The 16,466-nt window shown below is 55.2% G+C and overlaps 1 protein-coding gene across 1 annotated transcript in view; it reads right to left on the minus strand.

Annotated features, from left to right (window-relative positions):
* Positions 1–7,220: 7,220 nt before the first annotated feature.
* ZC3HC1 (zinc finger C3HC-type containing 1) overlaps positions 7,221–16,466 on the minus strand; it is an 18,092-nt gene continuing 8,846 nt past the window's right edge. Inside the window, exons 7-10 of the mRNA XM_026648578.2 lie at positions 15,419–15,662; positions 11,310–11,516; positions 10,202–10,411; positions 7,221–8,876 (exon numbers count right to left, since the gene is read on the minus strand). Coding sequence (XP_026504363.1) covers positions 8,808–8,876; positions 10,202–10,411; positions 11,310–11,516; positions 15,419–15,662 — 730 coding nt within the window. The 3' untranslated portion in view covers positions 7,221–8,807. The remainder of the gene's footprint in view (positions 8,877–10,201; positions 10,412–11,309; positions 11,517–15,418; positions 15,663–16,466) is intronic.

Here is a 16,466-nt window from a genome sequence, read left to right on the forward strand (position 1 = left end):
GGCGGGACGCCACAGGGCAGCGTGATGTGGACGTGGAGAGTCCAGCTCCCATCTGGGTGCATCAGAAAGGTGGAGACGCTTAAAGATGCGACATTCTCCTGCGCTCAGGGTGGAGAAGGCTGGTCTAATGATTAGGGTGTTTGGGGGACCTGGGCCCAAGGGTCTGCTCCACCCAGATGCCTGGTATGACTGTGGACACGCCCCTGAGGCTGTTTTGTCTCAGGTGGCGCTGAAGAGGGAGAGGCCCTCAGAGATGATGGTGATTGAGGTCAGACCTAAGATAGACAAATGAGGTATGACCGGGGGGCGGTTAGATTACTATGGAGCTTTGATGTTCAGTGAACATAAGCACGGCCACACTGGGTCAGACCAATGGTCCCTCTAGCCCAGCATCCTGTCTCCAATGGTGGCCAATGCCAGGTGCTTCAGAGGGAATGAACAGAACAGGGCAGTTATCGAGTGATCCATCCCCTGTTGTCCACTCCCAGCTTCTGGCAGTCAGAGGTTCAGGGACACTCAGAGCATGGGGTTGCATCCCTGAGCATCTTGGCTAATAACCATTGATGGACTCAATCCTCCCTGAACGTATCTCGTTCTTTTTTGAACCCTGTTATACTTTTGGCCTTCACACCATCCCCTGGCATTGAATTCCAGGGTATGTCTATGCTGCAGTAAAAGACCAGTGGCTGGCCCAGGTCAGCTGACACGGCTCGGGCTGCCGGGCCGTAAAATAGCCGTGCGAATGCTTGGGCTGAAGCCCGAATGTCTACACTGCTATTTTTAGCCCTGCGGCCCGAGCCCCGTGAGCCCACGTCAGCTGATCCGAGTTCCAAGACTTTTTAAAATTAAATGAATGGAGATACCCTATCTTCTAGAACTGGAAGGGACCTTGAAAGGTCATCAAGTCCAGCCCCCTGCCTTCACTAGCAGGACTAAGTACCAATTTTGCCCCAGATCCCTAAGTGGCCTCCTCAAGGACTGAACTCACAACCCTGGGTTTAGCAGGCCAATGCTCAAACCACTGAGCTATCCCTCCCCCTTGTGACTTGCTGCCAAGGGGTTCTTTTATTGCATTAGAAACGGACCCTCGGTGCTTAAGAAGCTTGCAAGGGATCGGCTTTATTCTGTGGCTGGTTCCAACTGGCTGCACGTAACCAGAGCTTCACAGCACCTTGGCAAGAGTCTGTGGGTGACGCTTGGCTATTAAAGGCACAGGCCCATCCGCGTGGTCGGAGCCTGGGAACAGAGCTGTGGGTTGGCGCCTGCTGCCATGCAGCTGAGGGAGGGGATCAGTGCCAGGGGCTAGGGCCACATGGCTGGAACTGGGGGCCAGAGGCCGACCGAAGCGCCACGGCCGGAGCCAGGGGTCAGCACAAAGCCCCATGGTTGGAGCCCGCTGCCTGCCGTGCAGCTGGGGCTGGGGGTCGGCGCCTGGGGCCAGCGCCTGCCACTGCGCGGCCCGAGCTCAGGACTGGAGCCAGCACCTGCTACCACCCAGCTGGAACCAGCGGCCGGAGACTGAAGCCCCACAGCTGGAGGCCAGGGCCGTGTGGCCAGAGCCAGGGGGCAGTGGAGGGGGTCAGCACCCACAGCCCCACGGTCGGAGAACTGGGGCCGCACGACCAGGTTCCTGAAGTCCTGCTGCTGGAGCCAGCCGCCCAAACCCCGTCCCCCAAGGTGGGTCAAGAACTCGCCTTGCTCGTGCAGTGCTGTGCCCCACTTCTCTCCAGAGCGGTGCAGGGGCCACATCCAGGAGCAACAAGGGGGGTGGGGAAGGGGCCGATGCTTTGCCCCCCGCCCATCCATCGTCGCCCAGAAGGCTGTCGGACGGCACAAACCCCCCCGGTGGGTGGCAGCACGCGGCCACAGTGGCCGCATTTGAGAAACGTTGCACTGGAGCGTGTTCCAGGAACGGGAACAGAGGCAGAGGCAGCGGGGAGTGCCATTCGGCTGCATGGGCCTGGCACGGACTCTTGGTTTACAGGCCAGGAAAGTAGGTGAAAGGGCCTCTCCGGTGGCCTGAATGTCAGTGCAGGAACTTGGGGGAAAGCAGGGTGCTTTGTGTGGGGGAGAGAGGGGTGCACGGGGGGGAGAGGGGCGCCCAGGGGAGGGAGCCATCAATCACTTTGCTACAAACCAAATCAGAGCTGGCCCAGTCCGGGCTGCAGCCAGCCCCGTGCAGAGCCTGTCTCTGCTGCAGAGCTGGATTCAGTGGGTCTGAGCTGAGCTCTAGGGGAAGGGGGTGGGGGGGCCAGTTCCTACAGACCAGTAATGCTTTGTAGCTCCTTTCATCCCAGGAGTTCCCTCTCTCAGCTGCCTATCACGGGGATTTGAAGGAACTTGCCCAAGATCATACAGTGAGTGAACCGCAGAACAAGGAACAGGAGTTGTGACTTCTCCTAGCTCTAACCACTAGACCCCACTCCACCCTCAGAGCCAGAAAGAGAACCCGGGAGTCCTGACTGCTATGCCCACGCTCTAACCACCAGCCCCCATTCCCACTCCTGGAGGAATTGGTAAAAGAGTTTCTCCCTCCTGGGATTTATTCCCCAGCCACACTTCCATGCGGCCTAGTGCTAAAGAGAAGCCAGGCAGACGGGACGTGGGACCAGGATTTCTACTGTATGGCAGGCTGCTCTGGTCCTGCTTATGCAGACTCTTCTCTCTGTCCCGCTCTAGTGGCTAGACAACATATAGAGGTTTATGAGCCCACTGATGGCCCGGGATCTTTCGCACGGGCAGCAGCGGCTCATGCTGTTAGATCCAAAGGTCCTGAGTTCAAACACCACACACGCTCCAAGCCCCGGGGTGTGGCTGCCCCGGTATCTGTGCTGGATATACCGCCACAATCCGCACGAAGAAAACTTCCCTGTAGGTTTGCCAGTGGCTCACGCTCATCTGGCCCCCAGAACATGCTAATACCCAGCAGCCCAGTCCGGCACGGGGGCTCAGCTGCCACCGAGGCAGGTGGCTCCCAGTTACACATATCCCTGCACAGCCTGGAAGGGGGGGTTGTGTTGGGATTTGACTCCCCAGCCTCCACTTTCTCTTCCCCAGGGGCCCGTCCCCACGCCGCTGAGCCAAGGGGTGGCCAGCCGTGCTCTAAAGAGAAAAGGAGCTGCGCTGTCACGCGGCTCTATCTCGAGATCACCAGCCGTCCTCCAAGGAGGGCAGGTGCCGGGCAATGTTCCCTCACCCAGCTCTGCTAATTCACTTTCCTCGTGCCCTGGGACCCTGTTAGGGGCTTTCCCTTCACCCCCTCCCCTGGTTCTTGTCACGCAGCCAGAAAGCAGAGGACCGGACGTCTGAAGTGCAGGCAACGCGATGTTTACTTGGGTTAGTTTTAAGCAAGCATATCCGGAGCTCTGACACCGCAGAGCCTTGTTTCCCATGTCCCAGTTCCCCCCTTCTTAGCAGGCATAATTATCCCGGAAGTGCCCGCCCTTGGTCCCACCCCTTACAATTTATGGTCATGCTCCGTTTTGGGGGGTTGTGAGTCTGCGAGCTTCGGCGCCACCTCTTTTGTATCCTATGGGAGGGGTAAGGAGTGAGGTGGTGTTTCGGGCAGGGACAGGCATTTCTTTGGCTTTGAGTGTTTCTTATGCCTCCCCCTGGCCCCTCCTAACCGGTTGCTTGACCTTGGCTTGAGAGAGGAGCCAGGCAGCCTTCCAGCGTACGCTCGTATATTACACTCCCACCATACCCAGGAACACTTTAGGTCTGTTTCTTATTTTTTTTTCTCATTATATTAACAAATCCATCTGGCTGGGCAGAAGCAACACACAGCGTCTTTGTTCACACATTAGTAAGGCTATAAGAGTATCAAAAATTAAACCCAAAATTCTATCTCAGGCTAACAAACAGGCCTATATACTAACAAACCCCCCGCTGCTGTCCCAGCCTGGGGCTCCCTCCCTCGCTCTACCAATGCACCCACTCCTAGTGGCCTCCCTTAGATGCTGAATGGGAGACCAGATGGAGCTTCAGGGCCTCCGTAGCTGAGGACTCCCATAAAAGACAGAGAGATCAGAAAGCACTTTACAGAGGACGTCAAGCTCATTATCCCCATGTTACAGAAGGGGAAACTGAGGCACAGAGACTCATAGAATATCAGGGTTGGACGGGACCTCAGGAGATCATCTAGTTCAACCCTCTGCTTAAAGCAGGGCCAATCCCCAGACAGATTTTTGCCCCAGATCCCTAAATAGCCCCCTTGAGAATTGAACTCACAACCCTGGGTTTAGCAGGCCAATGCTCAAACCACTGAGCTATCCCTCCCCCGTTGCCCAAGATGACCCAGCAGGGCAGTGACAGATCCAGGACTAGAACGCAGGTCTCCAGCATCCCCCAGCAGGTCTCCAGCTACTAGGCCACACTGCCTGCATGGGTCACCCTCTCCCTGGCCCAGGAGAGACCACCCATCCATGGAACCACATGCATCGGCTATGGGAGATCACCCACCAATGGCCCAGCCCCCAGAGGAGCCTAGGCTAGGGCGTTACTCGAACCCTGCTCTAACTCGGATTCTTGTTGGGCAGGGCCTCGAAGGACAATGGACTACCTGCAGCCCTGGCAGCGTGGCAATGAAAATGAAAGGGTGACAAGCAGCAACTTATTTGCCGTCTCATTGTCCCTCCGGCCTGGGCTGCGCCTTTCCACGGCTTTCAGCACATACACAAATAAAGAGCTCATGTTTATATAGGACCACGAGCGTGCTGGCACGTCACAGACAACTGGGCAAGCAGGGCACAGGATTGGGACCCAGCAGAGTCCTGGGCTCTGTTCCCCGCATGGGCACAGATCTGCTGCGTGACCCTGGGGAAGACACTTCCCCCCCTCTGCGCCTGTCTCCACTCCCACCGTGTCTGTCCTCTGTTTAGCTGGGGAGCTCTTCAGACCAGGGCTGTACAATACCCAGCACAAGGGGGCTCTGAGCTTGGGCCGGGCCTCTAGGTCCCTGCTCCAAAGAGCACAGGGTCAGAAATCAACGGGACTACTCCAGGAGTAAGGCACGACTCAAGAGGATCGGGCGCAGGCTCAAACAGTCTGAATAGACAATGTTGGGAGATGACGTCCCAGCATTTCACTCCCCTCAAGCCACCCCAGCTACAGGAAAGCCAGCGGGATTCTCTTCCTCCTTGCACGTCAGCAGCCCACTCGCTTGCTGCGGTCCCATCAGGGAAGGCAACATTTGGGGTGCGGCAACTTGATTCCTGGGGATGATGTGAGAAGGAAAGAGCCCAGCTTGGCTCTCAGCTTCGGGGGGCGGGACGTGTTAGGGAAAGAATCTTTTGACTTGTCAAGTGAGTATTGGAGACAAAACATGGACACGGACTCGCCGCGGGGCAGAGCCACCCTTTAAAGAGGGGCTGGAGGCTCAGCAGACCGATCCGGGGGAGGATGCTCCAATCTAGGACCGGAGGCAGCGTGGAAGGACCCAGATGGTGACAGCAAGACCCGGCTACTTGTCTTCCAGCTCTAGGCCCCACTCCTGCTGTTGGCTCTGCTAGCGAGCACCCCAGCGGGGCCCGGGGTGGGATCCGGGCCATACCCATCACACAACGGAAAGACGCTGCGAGTGCTTTAACACTGAGGTTGAGCGGTTCACCCCCCTCCACAAGGGACACGGCCGAGGCACGGCTGGGGAGCGCAGCTTAGCCGGGAGTTCACGATTAACGATTAGTTACACATTATGGTCCTGCTCCCAGCTCCTTGGCTCAGAGGATCATGAGTGGAAGGAAGCGTCCCCTAAGGAGAAGCGCCTGGGGAACAGTTACATGCCAAGTGTTGGAGCAACAGCTCGTTGCGGACAGAGCCCGCGGCCTATGAATTGGCTGGAGGTTTTTTCAATAAAACAGCCGGTTCGCTTGGTGTTTGTGGTTTTGGCAAAATCCCAAGCTGAGCTCCCTTCCCCCTGCTGATTTCTCACTGGAAGGCAGAGCCCTTGCGGCTAAGATATCAGGCTTCGAAAGGTCACGCACACCCACTCACCTCGAATGAACCCGCTCAGCTTTCCAAGCCAGGAGGGTGCCGGGCGAGCCCAGCCCCAGGAAAGGGAGTTGAATTTTGTATCACCCAAGTGAAGCTAGAGCCTTAGACTCCAGCAAGGCGCGAGAGGAGATGCTGCCAAGTGCAAAGGCCGGAGGTCTAAAATTAACAAACCCAGCAGCGTGCGGAGTCTCCAGAGGGACAGTAGGTTAAAGTTCAACTCCCCTTTTCCGCTCAGCCTAAACTTCTGATCCCGAGTAAGTAACGTCTGATGGCGTTTGTTAAACATTTTATTGTAACTTTACCCCAATAACAATTTTTTATTTTTTTTTTAAAGTAGGTGCCTTAAATGCAGAGGGAAAAACAATATTAGTTTGAATCCGTCTCATTGAGTGGTTGGATCAGGTAGTTGGGAATCAGGACTCCTGGGTTCTACGCCCAGTTCTGGGAAGGTTAAAGCAGGGGGGTGCTGGGGTCTGATTCTATTCCCAGCTCATGGTCACGTTTTAGGTCCCTGGGCAAATCTTAACTTCGCTGGCTCAGTTTCCACAACTGTAAAATGGGGATAATATAATATGACCTACCTGATAGGGGCATTATGGGTTTTAATCCATGTTGGTAAAGAGGCTGGAGGTGGACATAGGAATATTAAACCTCAGCTTGTAGCTGAGAAAAAATGTAGGTGACAGAGTCCAATTTGGGTGAAAGGAGAGGAACCCCCGATAGAAACGAAAGGGAGCACAGCCTGGGTGGGGCGAGTCGGGGGGGATCCTTTGGAAGGGACGCGCATGCAGCAACAGCAACAGTAGGTGGTGCTAGCAGGCACCAATCCTGCATTGACTGCAAGGCCTCTGGCTGGAGTGGCCATGTGATGCCTACCCCTGCGCTGCCAGCGAGCCGGCTGTTTGATCATGAATCAGCCGGAGCCAGGTCTGTCCATAACCACAACCCTTCTTGTGGAAGAAGTCTCCCGGCGGGGGGGTTTACTTGGCCGGCTCTTAGGATTCTTGGCTGGCTGCATTCAGGGGCTCGAACACAGGTAGTTTCCATCATGTATTTTGTGGGGCGTGGGAGCTCTCGTGCCACCGTTTGGGCAGGGATAGCTCAGTGGTTTGAGCAGTGGCCTGCTAAACCCAGGGTTGGCAGTTCAATCCTTGAGGGGGCCACTTAGGGATCTGGGGCAAAATCAGTACTTGGTCCTGCTAGTGAAGGCAGGGGGCTGGACTCGATGACCTTTCAGGGTCCCTTCCAGTTCTAGGATAGGTATATCTCCTTTGCACCTAAGCCATATTCTGATTGATCCACAGCTGGACTAAAGAACAGACATGACAGCTGCAGGGGGCACCCGGGGATACATCAAGGGCACATCTAGCCTTGGCCAAAAGGGGCTTGTCAATAGACTAGTCTATAAAAGCCTTTCAAGACAGTTGGACATGCCCAGATTCCCTAGAAGCAGGAGTTTGAATCCCAGCAGGGGCATCTTAGCTTAGTTTGTCATCCTCCAAGGCAGAGTTCCATGCAGGGCAGATATGAAATTTGCAGAGGTCCAACCTGTGCAGTGTGGCTATTAGAGAGCCTTGCAACTTCCTTCTCAAGAGGGTTTGCTCAGTGTCCTTGAACAGCCTCTGCCAGCGTTGTGCATTGCACTGGCTCGCTGCCGTGCTCCACACCAGAGGTAGCTGCGTTTTAGTGATGCCAGGGGGTATAACATGTGAAGCATCCTGGGATCTATGGGATGAGTGGCACGATATGAATTCAGAATTACAACTATTTTCCAGAGAGAAAGGAGTGGGGGGGAAGAAGAGACACTGGCAGGGGTAGATTTAGGGAACCAGTTCTGGCTACAGAACGGCCTCCTCTTTCTCTGCATTGACCTGCTGGAGAGACAAGCTCCTGCATGTGCAGCTGCTTCTTCAAACTTCTTGGGTTGGCCAAACTGGGCTGGAAGTTCACGGTGCGATTCCTGGGTCACCGTGAGCACAGCAGAAGTGCGGTCAAGGCATCACGGGTTCTGTGGGGCCTTGTAGAAAATGATCCTGCAGCTGTGATTGGATCCTCCCCCTCCTCTAAGCTCCCTCGTGCCTGCCTGCGGACAAAGCCAGCCCAGCTCTTTCTGAGGTGCCAGAGCTTCTGGCGAGACACCCCGAGCCTGGCGGTGGAGCAGGAAAGGTACTTGGGGAACTCCACCCACTATAGGTCTGCTGGCAGGGAATCGGGGGAGGTGCTGTGCCCGTGTGTGGGGAGCAGGGATCCCAGCAGAACAGATCTGTGTACGACTGCCCAGGCCTAAGGCTGCGTGTCACTGATCAGCCCCACCCCCGCAGGAAGGAGCGCCAGACAGCTAAGAAAAAAAAAAAAAACCAGTGAAAGATTTTATTACTACCTGTCATCACATCCCCAAGCCAGCGGGGCCCTGGCTCATAGGCCCCTGTATGGTGTGCAGTGAGGGACAGGCCTCGGCCCGTCTGCTGCACTAATCTATGAAATGGACGTAGTTCCTTGGCAGAAAAGATCCTCCCCGCCTGGAGCCTGCTCTGGTTGGAGATGGGGGAAAGGCAGAGCCGGCAGGGGGCTGCCCCAAGCCAACGGCTCTGAGAGCTGCAGTGGGTGCGGTTTACAGCCAGGGCCGAGTGTGGCCTTCACACCGTGCTTTGGGCACCCCCAAATTACCTGCATCCCCCAGGAAAGGGCTCCCGTTGCTCGCTGGGCCTGGAGGAGCGGCTCCACGAGCTGCCTGGCAAGCAACTGCAAAGCAGCTCTCTAATCCAACCCAATGTCCCATGCAGCCTGCCTGGCAGGCGTTCCCTGGCCGGGGGTCTTCAGGAGGAGCACGTGGCTTCCCACTGCCGGAAGATCCGGAACACCTTGCAGGATTTTACTGAGATGCTCTGCAACAAAGAGGAAACAAGGGGACAATCAGAGGTCAAGTCACTCCAGCGGGGAATCGCACCCCAATCATAGAATCTCAGGGTTGGAAGGGACCTCAGGAGGTCATCTAGTCCCACCCCCTGCTCAAAGCAGGACCAACCCCAACTAAATCCCCAAATTCCTAAATGGCCTCCTCAAGGACTGAACTCACAACCCTGGGTTTAGCAGGCCAATGCTCAAACCACTGAGCTATTCCTCCCGCCAATGGCCCAGCTGGGGGGTTCCCTCTAAAGCCCCAGGAGAGAGGACAGGCAGCAAAAGTGCAGGACAGAACCACTGGCACGTTCATCCCAGGGTCACACTTGCTTTACAGACACTAGCCCTTATTACATAATCCCATTTTACTGAAGAGGAAACTGAGGCATGGAATGGGGGAGTGACAGAGTTAGAGCCAGAAATAGAACTGAGATCTCCTGATTCCCAGGCCTGGGCTCTAGCCTCCAGCCTACGCTTGTTCTAGCATCCTGATAAATTATCTGTCAAACTCTACCAGCTTCCAGAGGCTTCCCCAGACGGCAGCTGTACGTGGCACATCTGGGACAGACACCCAGCTATCCTGTCCGTGATACAAATCACTTGAATCTTCAACGACAAATGCTGAAACCCCCACCCCACCTCACCTCCCGAGTTAGAACAAAGGTCATTCTCCAACACAAGAGGTCTGGGGGAGTAAAACTGACAAACAATGCCTCTCTTTCGGGGTAGCTCGGGTCAGTTTTGGCTAAGATAGAGGTAGCGATGTCAAAATCAGGCTTATAATGGGAAGCTAGGTTCAACCTTCTCTATAGAGACTAGCATCTCTCCACAGCTATGCTGACAGTCCCTCTCTGACATGGTGTATTTATATACGCATGTGTGCTGCATACGGCGTCGCTATAAATATCTTCAGCACCTTCTACGCTGTCCAGGCTCTGGTTTCACCGTCACTTTCCCCCTGGATAGACAGACTCACCAGACTCCATCTGTGTAAGTTACTAGCAGCTTCAGGCTCCAGCTAATTTTTCCCTTACAGAGCTGGGGCAGTTTGAGTCAGTGGGTTTGTGGAGCTGGAAAGTGGAGGACGCGCCAGCTGTTTCTGAACGGGCACGTAGACGACAGGCAGCATGTGTCAGTCAGGGCTACTAGCGATCAAAACCCTTTCTGGCAGATCAGAACCAAGCTGCCCCAAATTTTGTACGTAGGATCTCAGCCCAAGGTAGAATTTTAATGCCAAGTTTGAAGCAAACTAGAGTAGGCCTTTGGGAGATCGGGGGGTTCAAAGATTGAGGTGGGTTTCAGCTCTCACCACAAGCTCTGCGTCAGCTGCTCTGTTTGATTTCCTGGCGGCCAGGAGAACATTCAGCACCACCCGCCAGCCAGGCTCCGCCTTCACAGATGTCAGCTCCGATTGGTCACCGGTGTCCTCTGAGACGGCCTTCTCCTGCACTGGGTTGACCCAAGGGCACCAGTCGCGGTGTTGAGAGCTGGGATCGAAGAAGCTTCTGGTGGAAGTGTCCTGCAGGGAGAGGAGAGGAGAATGGGTCTAAACCAGGGAGGGGAGTGATGACTTGTTTTAAAGAGACGTTATTAACAATAATACAGTCAGACACTGATTTAAAATCACCCCCAACTCCAGCCTCCAAAGCCACGCTGGGGAGCCCTCTCCAGGGCAGCAGAGCACCCCCACCCAGGACATGGGTGTCATTCATCTCCAGGGCTGTCTGGGGAAGGGTTGGTTCCATCCTGCAGCCCGGGACTGTCCCAGGAGAAAGTATCTGACAACTGCCAGTGAAAGAAGCCAATTCAGTGGACCCTGCAGCAGCCCCCTCAAATCTCCCATTAGTACCCCTGAGCTGGAGGGGCCGTCTTTAGAGTGCTTCCGTGGACCCTCTGTTGAGGCTTAAAGGAGCAAATTCACCGCGATGATGGTGCTTTGATAAGGCGACACCTGTCCCACCACCAAGGACACCGCTCCATGACCCCGATTCGTTACACGAAGGCCACCAAGCAGCTGCCAGAGGGAAGCAACTTCCCATCACAACCAGGCCCATCCGGATTCAAACCCACAACCCAGAGGTGTGAAAGGCCCCACATCCCATTACCTTCCTTCCGATCCCTCCTGGGCCTGGAAAAGGATCTGACTTTGCCAGATTTGAGAAGAGGCAAAAAGGTGTAATTTCCTCAAACTGGATAGAAAGATAGAAACTAACGAGAGAGAGAGAGAGAGTGTGTGTGGGTGGGTGGATGGATGGATGTTCTCTCCGCTTCAGGGGATGGAGCCAGGACAGAGCAACACATGGTTGAGGAAGCAAGTTGCAAAGACTTTGCTAGCAGCAGGGAAAACCTGACCTGGATTCTTGAGAGAGTGGCAAATTCTCTCGGTTGTTCTCCTTGGCGCGTGGCCAGGCACTCACCGAACTACTGGAAGAGCAGAGGCGCGCCCGCTTGGCTCTCCTGTGAGGGCTGGATGGCACCTCCACGCTGTCCCCCTGCCCCATGCTGCGGGTCACCGGGCGGCTCCTCGGCGATGGGCTTGATGCCTCCGGCTCAGCCCGGTCCATGGGGCTCGAGCCATCCCAGCTCCGCATACGGGCTGTCACGGGGGATGGGCTCTTCTCGTGCTACCAGTGGGTAGGAGAGGGAGGGGAAAGTTAGCTCCTGATGGACAGCACTAGCTAGCAGAGTTCCTATGGTCACCAGCACTTCCTCACTGCTGGAGGAAGGGACCTGCACTCGAAGCACAGCAGATCCTCATGCCTATTACTACTCACACCCCAGCTCGAAAGCCTGTTTAGGCGCTGTAGGGAGCAGATCCAGGGCGAGTGGCTGGCACATCACTTACCTCTCTCCCCCAGTCCAACCGATCCATACACAGCCAGTCCTACCCAAGTGCAGCCTGACGAGACCCTACGCTTTTGGGGAGAGCTTTGTTCTGAGAGCACCTTCCCAGGGCTGGCCCCAGACAACCAGCCTGAAAATACCCATGTGGGCGGGACGAAAGACGGCACAGGCCACTGCCCATAACAAACACCGCTTGCTGCCCCGAGCCTTCCACCTGCCAGGCCCTGCTGAGACTTCCGGACCTCTGGTGCCAGCACCATTGCAGGAGAGGTGGAAGTGCTGCACTGAGACTAGCTGTCATACTTCCTCCCTCACAGGAGGTGGCGCTGTGCCCGGGGTAAGGGTTTTAGCGCTTTCTGCAGAGTCAACACAGTGATGTGAGTGACTGATCCTAGGGCGTGCAATCGTAAAAATGCATCAAAACCCAACCACCACCCAGCCAGGAAATGAGCGTTTAGATGGGTGCTACAGAACACCCTGGGATTCATTCAACGCTCATCCCCGGGTAACTGAACGCCGCTAGCCTTCAGACTCCCTGAGCAAACGACAGTATTTCGCATCCCCACTCCTCAAAAAACCCGCTGGGGCTCTCGAACAAAGGGGTTCTCCCCACCCTCTAGGCATTGCCACAGCTACCTCGCCAATGGCCTGGACATAACTTCAGTGCTACTCCCAAAGCGGGCAGAGGGCTCGCTCAAGTCCAAAGCCGCGTGAGAGATCCCCCCAGCACAGGGATTAAATGCCTGGATGCTGAAGCTAAACAGTCGGACTGGAAAGAAGGCACATTTTTGACAGAGAGGGTAATTAACCATTGGAATAACTTGTCATGGCGGAGTCGCCATCACTGACAATTTTACAATCAAGATGGGATGTTTTTCTCGGAGATCTGCTCTCGGAATTAGTTTAGGGACATGCTCTGGCCTGTGTTATACAGGAGGTCAGACCAGAGGATAACAATGGTCCCTTCTGGCCGGGAAATCGATGGAAGAGTGAGACGTAGACCTTGCCCCCGTGGGGCAGTACACTGCTGCTCCACTAACCACTCCCAGAACTAGCCTGCTCGCTGAATTTTCAGGGGTAGCTCTGGGATGACGGACCGAGCGCACGTTGGGGGCCTATTCCCCCTGACTCACTGCGGGATCTTGACCGCCCCAGAGGTGTCTATAAATAAAAATAGCCAGAGGCCAACATTTTCAAAAGCCGCAGTGATGGAGGTGCCTGGATTTCGGAGACCCTGCGGGGGCGGATTCTCATTGGCGCTGAGCACCTGCAGCTCCGAGTAAGTCACTGAGAGCTGCGGGTGCTCAGCACTTTGGCAAACCTGGCCTAAAATGCAGGCAGTCGATGGCCACTTTGGAAAGTTTGGGCCGTAGAGAAAATTCCAGCCTGTGGGGCCCACAGTCAGGCACCTCCCACCGGCACTGCGTCCCCTTTAAAAAGAGACAGAAGTAACCCCTTCCTCCTCTTCCCCAGTGGTCTCGCCCAGGAACCTAGCTTCAGAAATCTGCATGGGTGAGAGGGATCGGTGCTCACAGCACACGATGCTCCCCGATTTATCAGGACATCTTTCAGTCCTGCTGATTTTGCAGTTTCATCCCCCTGTTACTCTGCAGCAACAAAGCTGGGGCTGCGCTGTGAACCTGGCCTTGATAACGGCACCAAAGCTCCCTTTCATGCCATCCCACAAGACAGGGATGAAAGGACGGGCCTGCAGGGGGTCGCCCCATAAAAGCGGCGAGATTGGAAACACGGCAGCGCGACGGAGCCCGGGCTGAGGGAGAGCTGCCTTGAGTGCACAGGCACCAGCGGCAAGTATTGTGGGGGAATAGGCCTGGCTGGCCTCCCTTGCACCGATCAGAACATCGGCGAAGACTCGTCATATAGGCCCGCCCTGCAGGCCACAAGCCTGAACGAGGCTAAGTGACACAGCCTCCTGCCAAACTCGGTCAAGGGTCATGACCGGGGGGGGGGGGGGGGGGGGGGGAACAAGGAGGGAAAGAATAAAAAGCCCCAGCAGCAGCACTAATGAAATATGTTCATGGCTGATGAAATATAATAACCGCTTGTGTGAAGCAATAGCTGAATGCAAAGTGACTAAATGCAACTTCTCTGAGCACCCTGTAATTCCAGCTAACGGCCAAACTAGCCAATCATAGATCTTCTTTGGGCGTCCCGTGATAAACCCCTATGCCCTTAACCGTAAAACCCCGGAAAAATAATACGTACCTTGCCGAGAAAAGCATTCCAACTGGTGCCAAGTACCATCCACGGCGGAAACCACCAAGAAACCCCCCCACCCAATAGGTACCCAATTCTCGTAAAATAATGAGGAAGGTACCGGGAAAAAGGGACAGACCCCAACTCTTATTTCACGCAAATGACGTATTATTTGTACTATGCTTGCGGTTTGACGGAATAAAGGCAGCCTGTGAGCTGTGATCGGGTGTGGTAGTTTTCGGACTGCTACCCCAACGCGTTGGTACGTATTGCAATAAACTGGCCTCAGGCTTGAGTCTGTGAACTAAAATCAATGCGCGGGTGACTTTTTCCACGACAGTCTCAATAACCAGCTTAAAGAGACGCTTGGGAATCGGTGCTTGGGAATTGGAACCTGGTTCCACTGGAAAGAATGCTCGTGTCTGCAGATCTGGATCAAACAAGGAGCCATCTTCCCTGGGGGCAATGGCAAAAGGATGCTGCCAGCGACCGTGCCGTCAATCAGAAATCCACCACAAGTACCCGCCTGGGACCAGATCCTGATCCCAGTTACACTGGTGCAAATCTGGAGTAGCCGCGGAGCACGGTGCTGTAATATAGTCAACAGCCACTTCCCTACCTGCAGAGTCCAGGCCAGAATTTAGGGAGACCCCATGTGATCAGGCAGCACAGGCTACGTTTAGTTTCTGGAATTGGGCGCCAGAGAAAACCACTGGGTTTTGTCCACGTTCAGTGGCCTACATAAAGAGTCCCCGGCATGTTCATCACAACCGAGCCCAGGCTCTTGTCTAGCACCCAGGCCAGGACAGTGGGCATTTGGGGGATTTAACCTCTCAGCAAAATGCTTGATTCCCACAGCCTCCCCCCATCCCCACCAGCTGGCACTTGGAGGCTGCTTTCCAGCAGGATTACGACAGCGCTAAGGTAAGTCCCTGCCTGGCCTTAAACTACCTGACCATGTCGCTTTAACATTCCCACAAGGGACGTTCTAATTTCAGATCTACGCAGGGAGCTCCACCCCAGCAAGCCAACGCGCTGGTGGGGGGCTGCCTAGAGCTCTCGGCAGTCAGGGATGTGGCTTCAGTTGACCAAAGGAGAGGGGGGTCTCTAGACCGTGATAAGCCCACGCGTCTTTTCTGCTGCAGCACTCCTAACTCACCTGGCAGGACCCAAACCCAGATCCCATGAGTGGCAACACAGGGGGCTGTCACTAGACCATCACGCTGGCCCAGACATTTCTCCTTCCCTAGGACGGACATCTAGCGCCATATAAACAGCACGTCTGATGCTGGGATAGTAAATACACTGCCACGAAGGCCTTCCATACACATCACAATTACAGGCCTTTTCACAAGGCCACAGGGCTTCAGCGCACACAGCTTTGCTAGGTGTCTCCATCTCTCTCCAAACCTCCCTCCCAAAGAAACTTGGAGGGACCTCTCCGAGCAAGAGAGGCGAAGCGTACCTGCTCCGAGCCCGGAGGAAACGTTGTGTCCTGGCTCCTCGTGATCATCCTGCGGGGAGACGTGGGCACCAGTGGGGCTCGGTCCGAGCGTGCCTCTGTGGGCGTGGTGGGAGTGCTGCTGAATCCAAAGGAAGAGTCCAATTCGACCATGGAAGACTCAATCTGATGGAAACCCCACAGCCCCACCTTCCTCATGCAGCGGGAACACGTGATCACCGGGAGGTGCATGGACCCTGACGAAGGGCTGTGTGTTGGAGGCAGGGTAGAATGGGGTGAGGAGAGAAAGTCAGGAACAAATCTAGGCAATTCCTCAAAACTGATACTGATTATTAGAACAAACAGACGTATTTGATAGACTAAACATTTAGTTCAGTGTTCCCCAAACTTCTGAAAGCTGAGCTCCCACTTCCGGGAAACCAATCACACCCCCCCGCCATGCACTGTTAAAAGTCTACACATTTTAATCTATGCACCAACTTGCACACACACCTCAGTTAGCTCTTTGCATGGTCCTTCCTTTCCTTTCTTTCATGCTTTGATGAGCAGTGAAATAATCAACAGTGTTGACGTTTATTTGAAATAGCATCATTGGCATCTAAGTTAATGGGGCAGTTGACAGCTCAGAGCTATTGTTTCAGGCTCTCTGCAAACTCAGGCAGATGTCTATCTCTGCATCAGTTACTTCACTTCATGGTTTTGGAGGTTTTCTTTGCAACCACAGCAGCTAGAGCAGGGGTGGGCAAACTTTTTGGCCCAAGGGCCACATTGAGGTTGCAAAACTGTATGGAGGGCCGGGTAGGGAAGGCTGTGCCTCCCAAAACAGCCTGGCCCCACCTCCATCTGACCCCTCCCACTTCCCACCCCGACTGCTCCCCTCAGAACCCCCGACACATCCAACCCCCCCTGCTCCTTGTCCCCTGACCGCCCCCTCCTGGACCCCCCACCCCTAACCGCCCCCCAGGACCTCACCCCCATCCAACCCCCCTGCTCCCAGTCCCCTGACTGCCCTGACCCCTATCCACACCCCCGCCCCCTGACAGGCCCCCCC

Source organism: Terrapene carolina, unplaced genomic scaffold (genome assembly GCF_002925995.2).
Source record: "Terrapene carolina triunguis isolate 2854851 unplaced genomic scaffold, T_m_triunguis-2.0 Scaffold68, whole genome shotgun sequence".
Taxonomy (NCBI): Eukaryota; Metazoa; Chordata; order Testudines; family Emydidae; genus Terrapene; species Terrapene triunguis.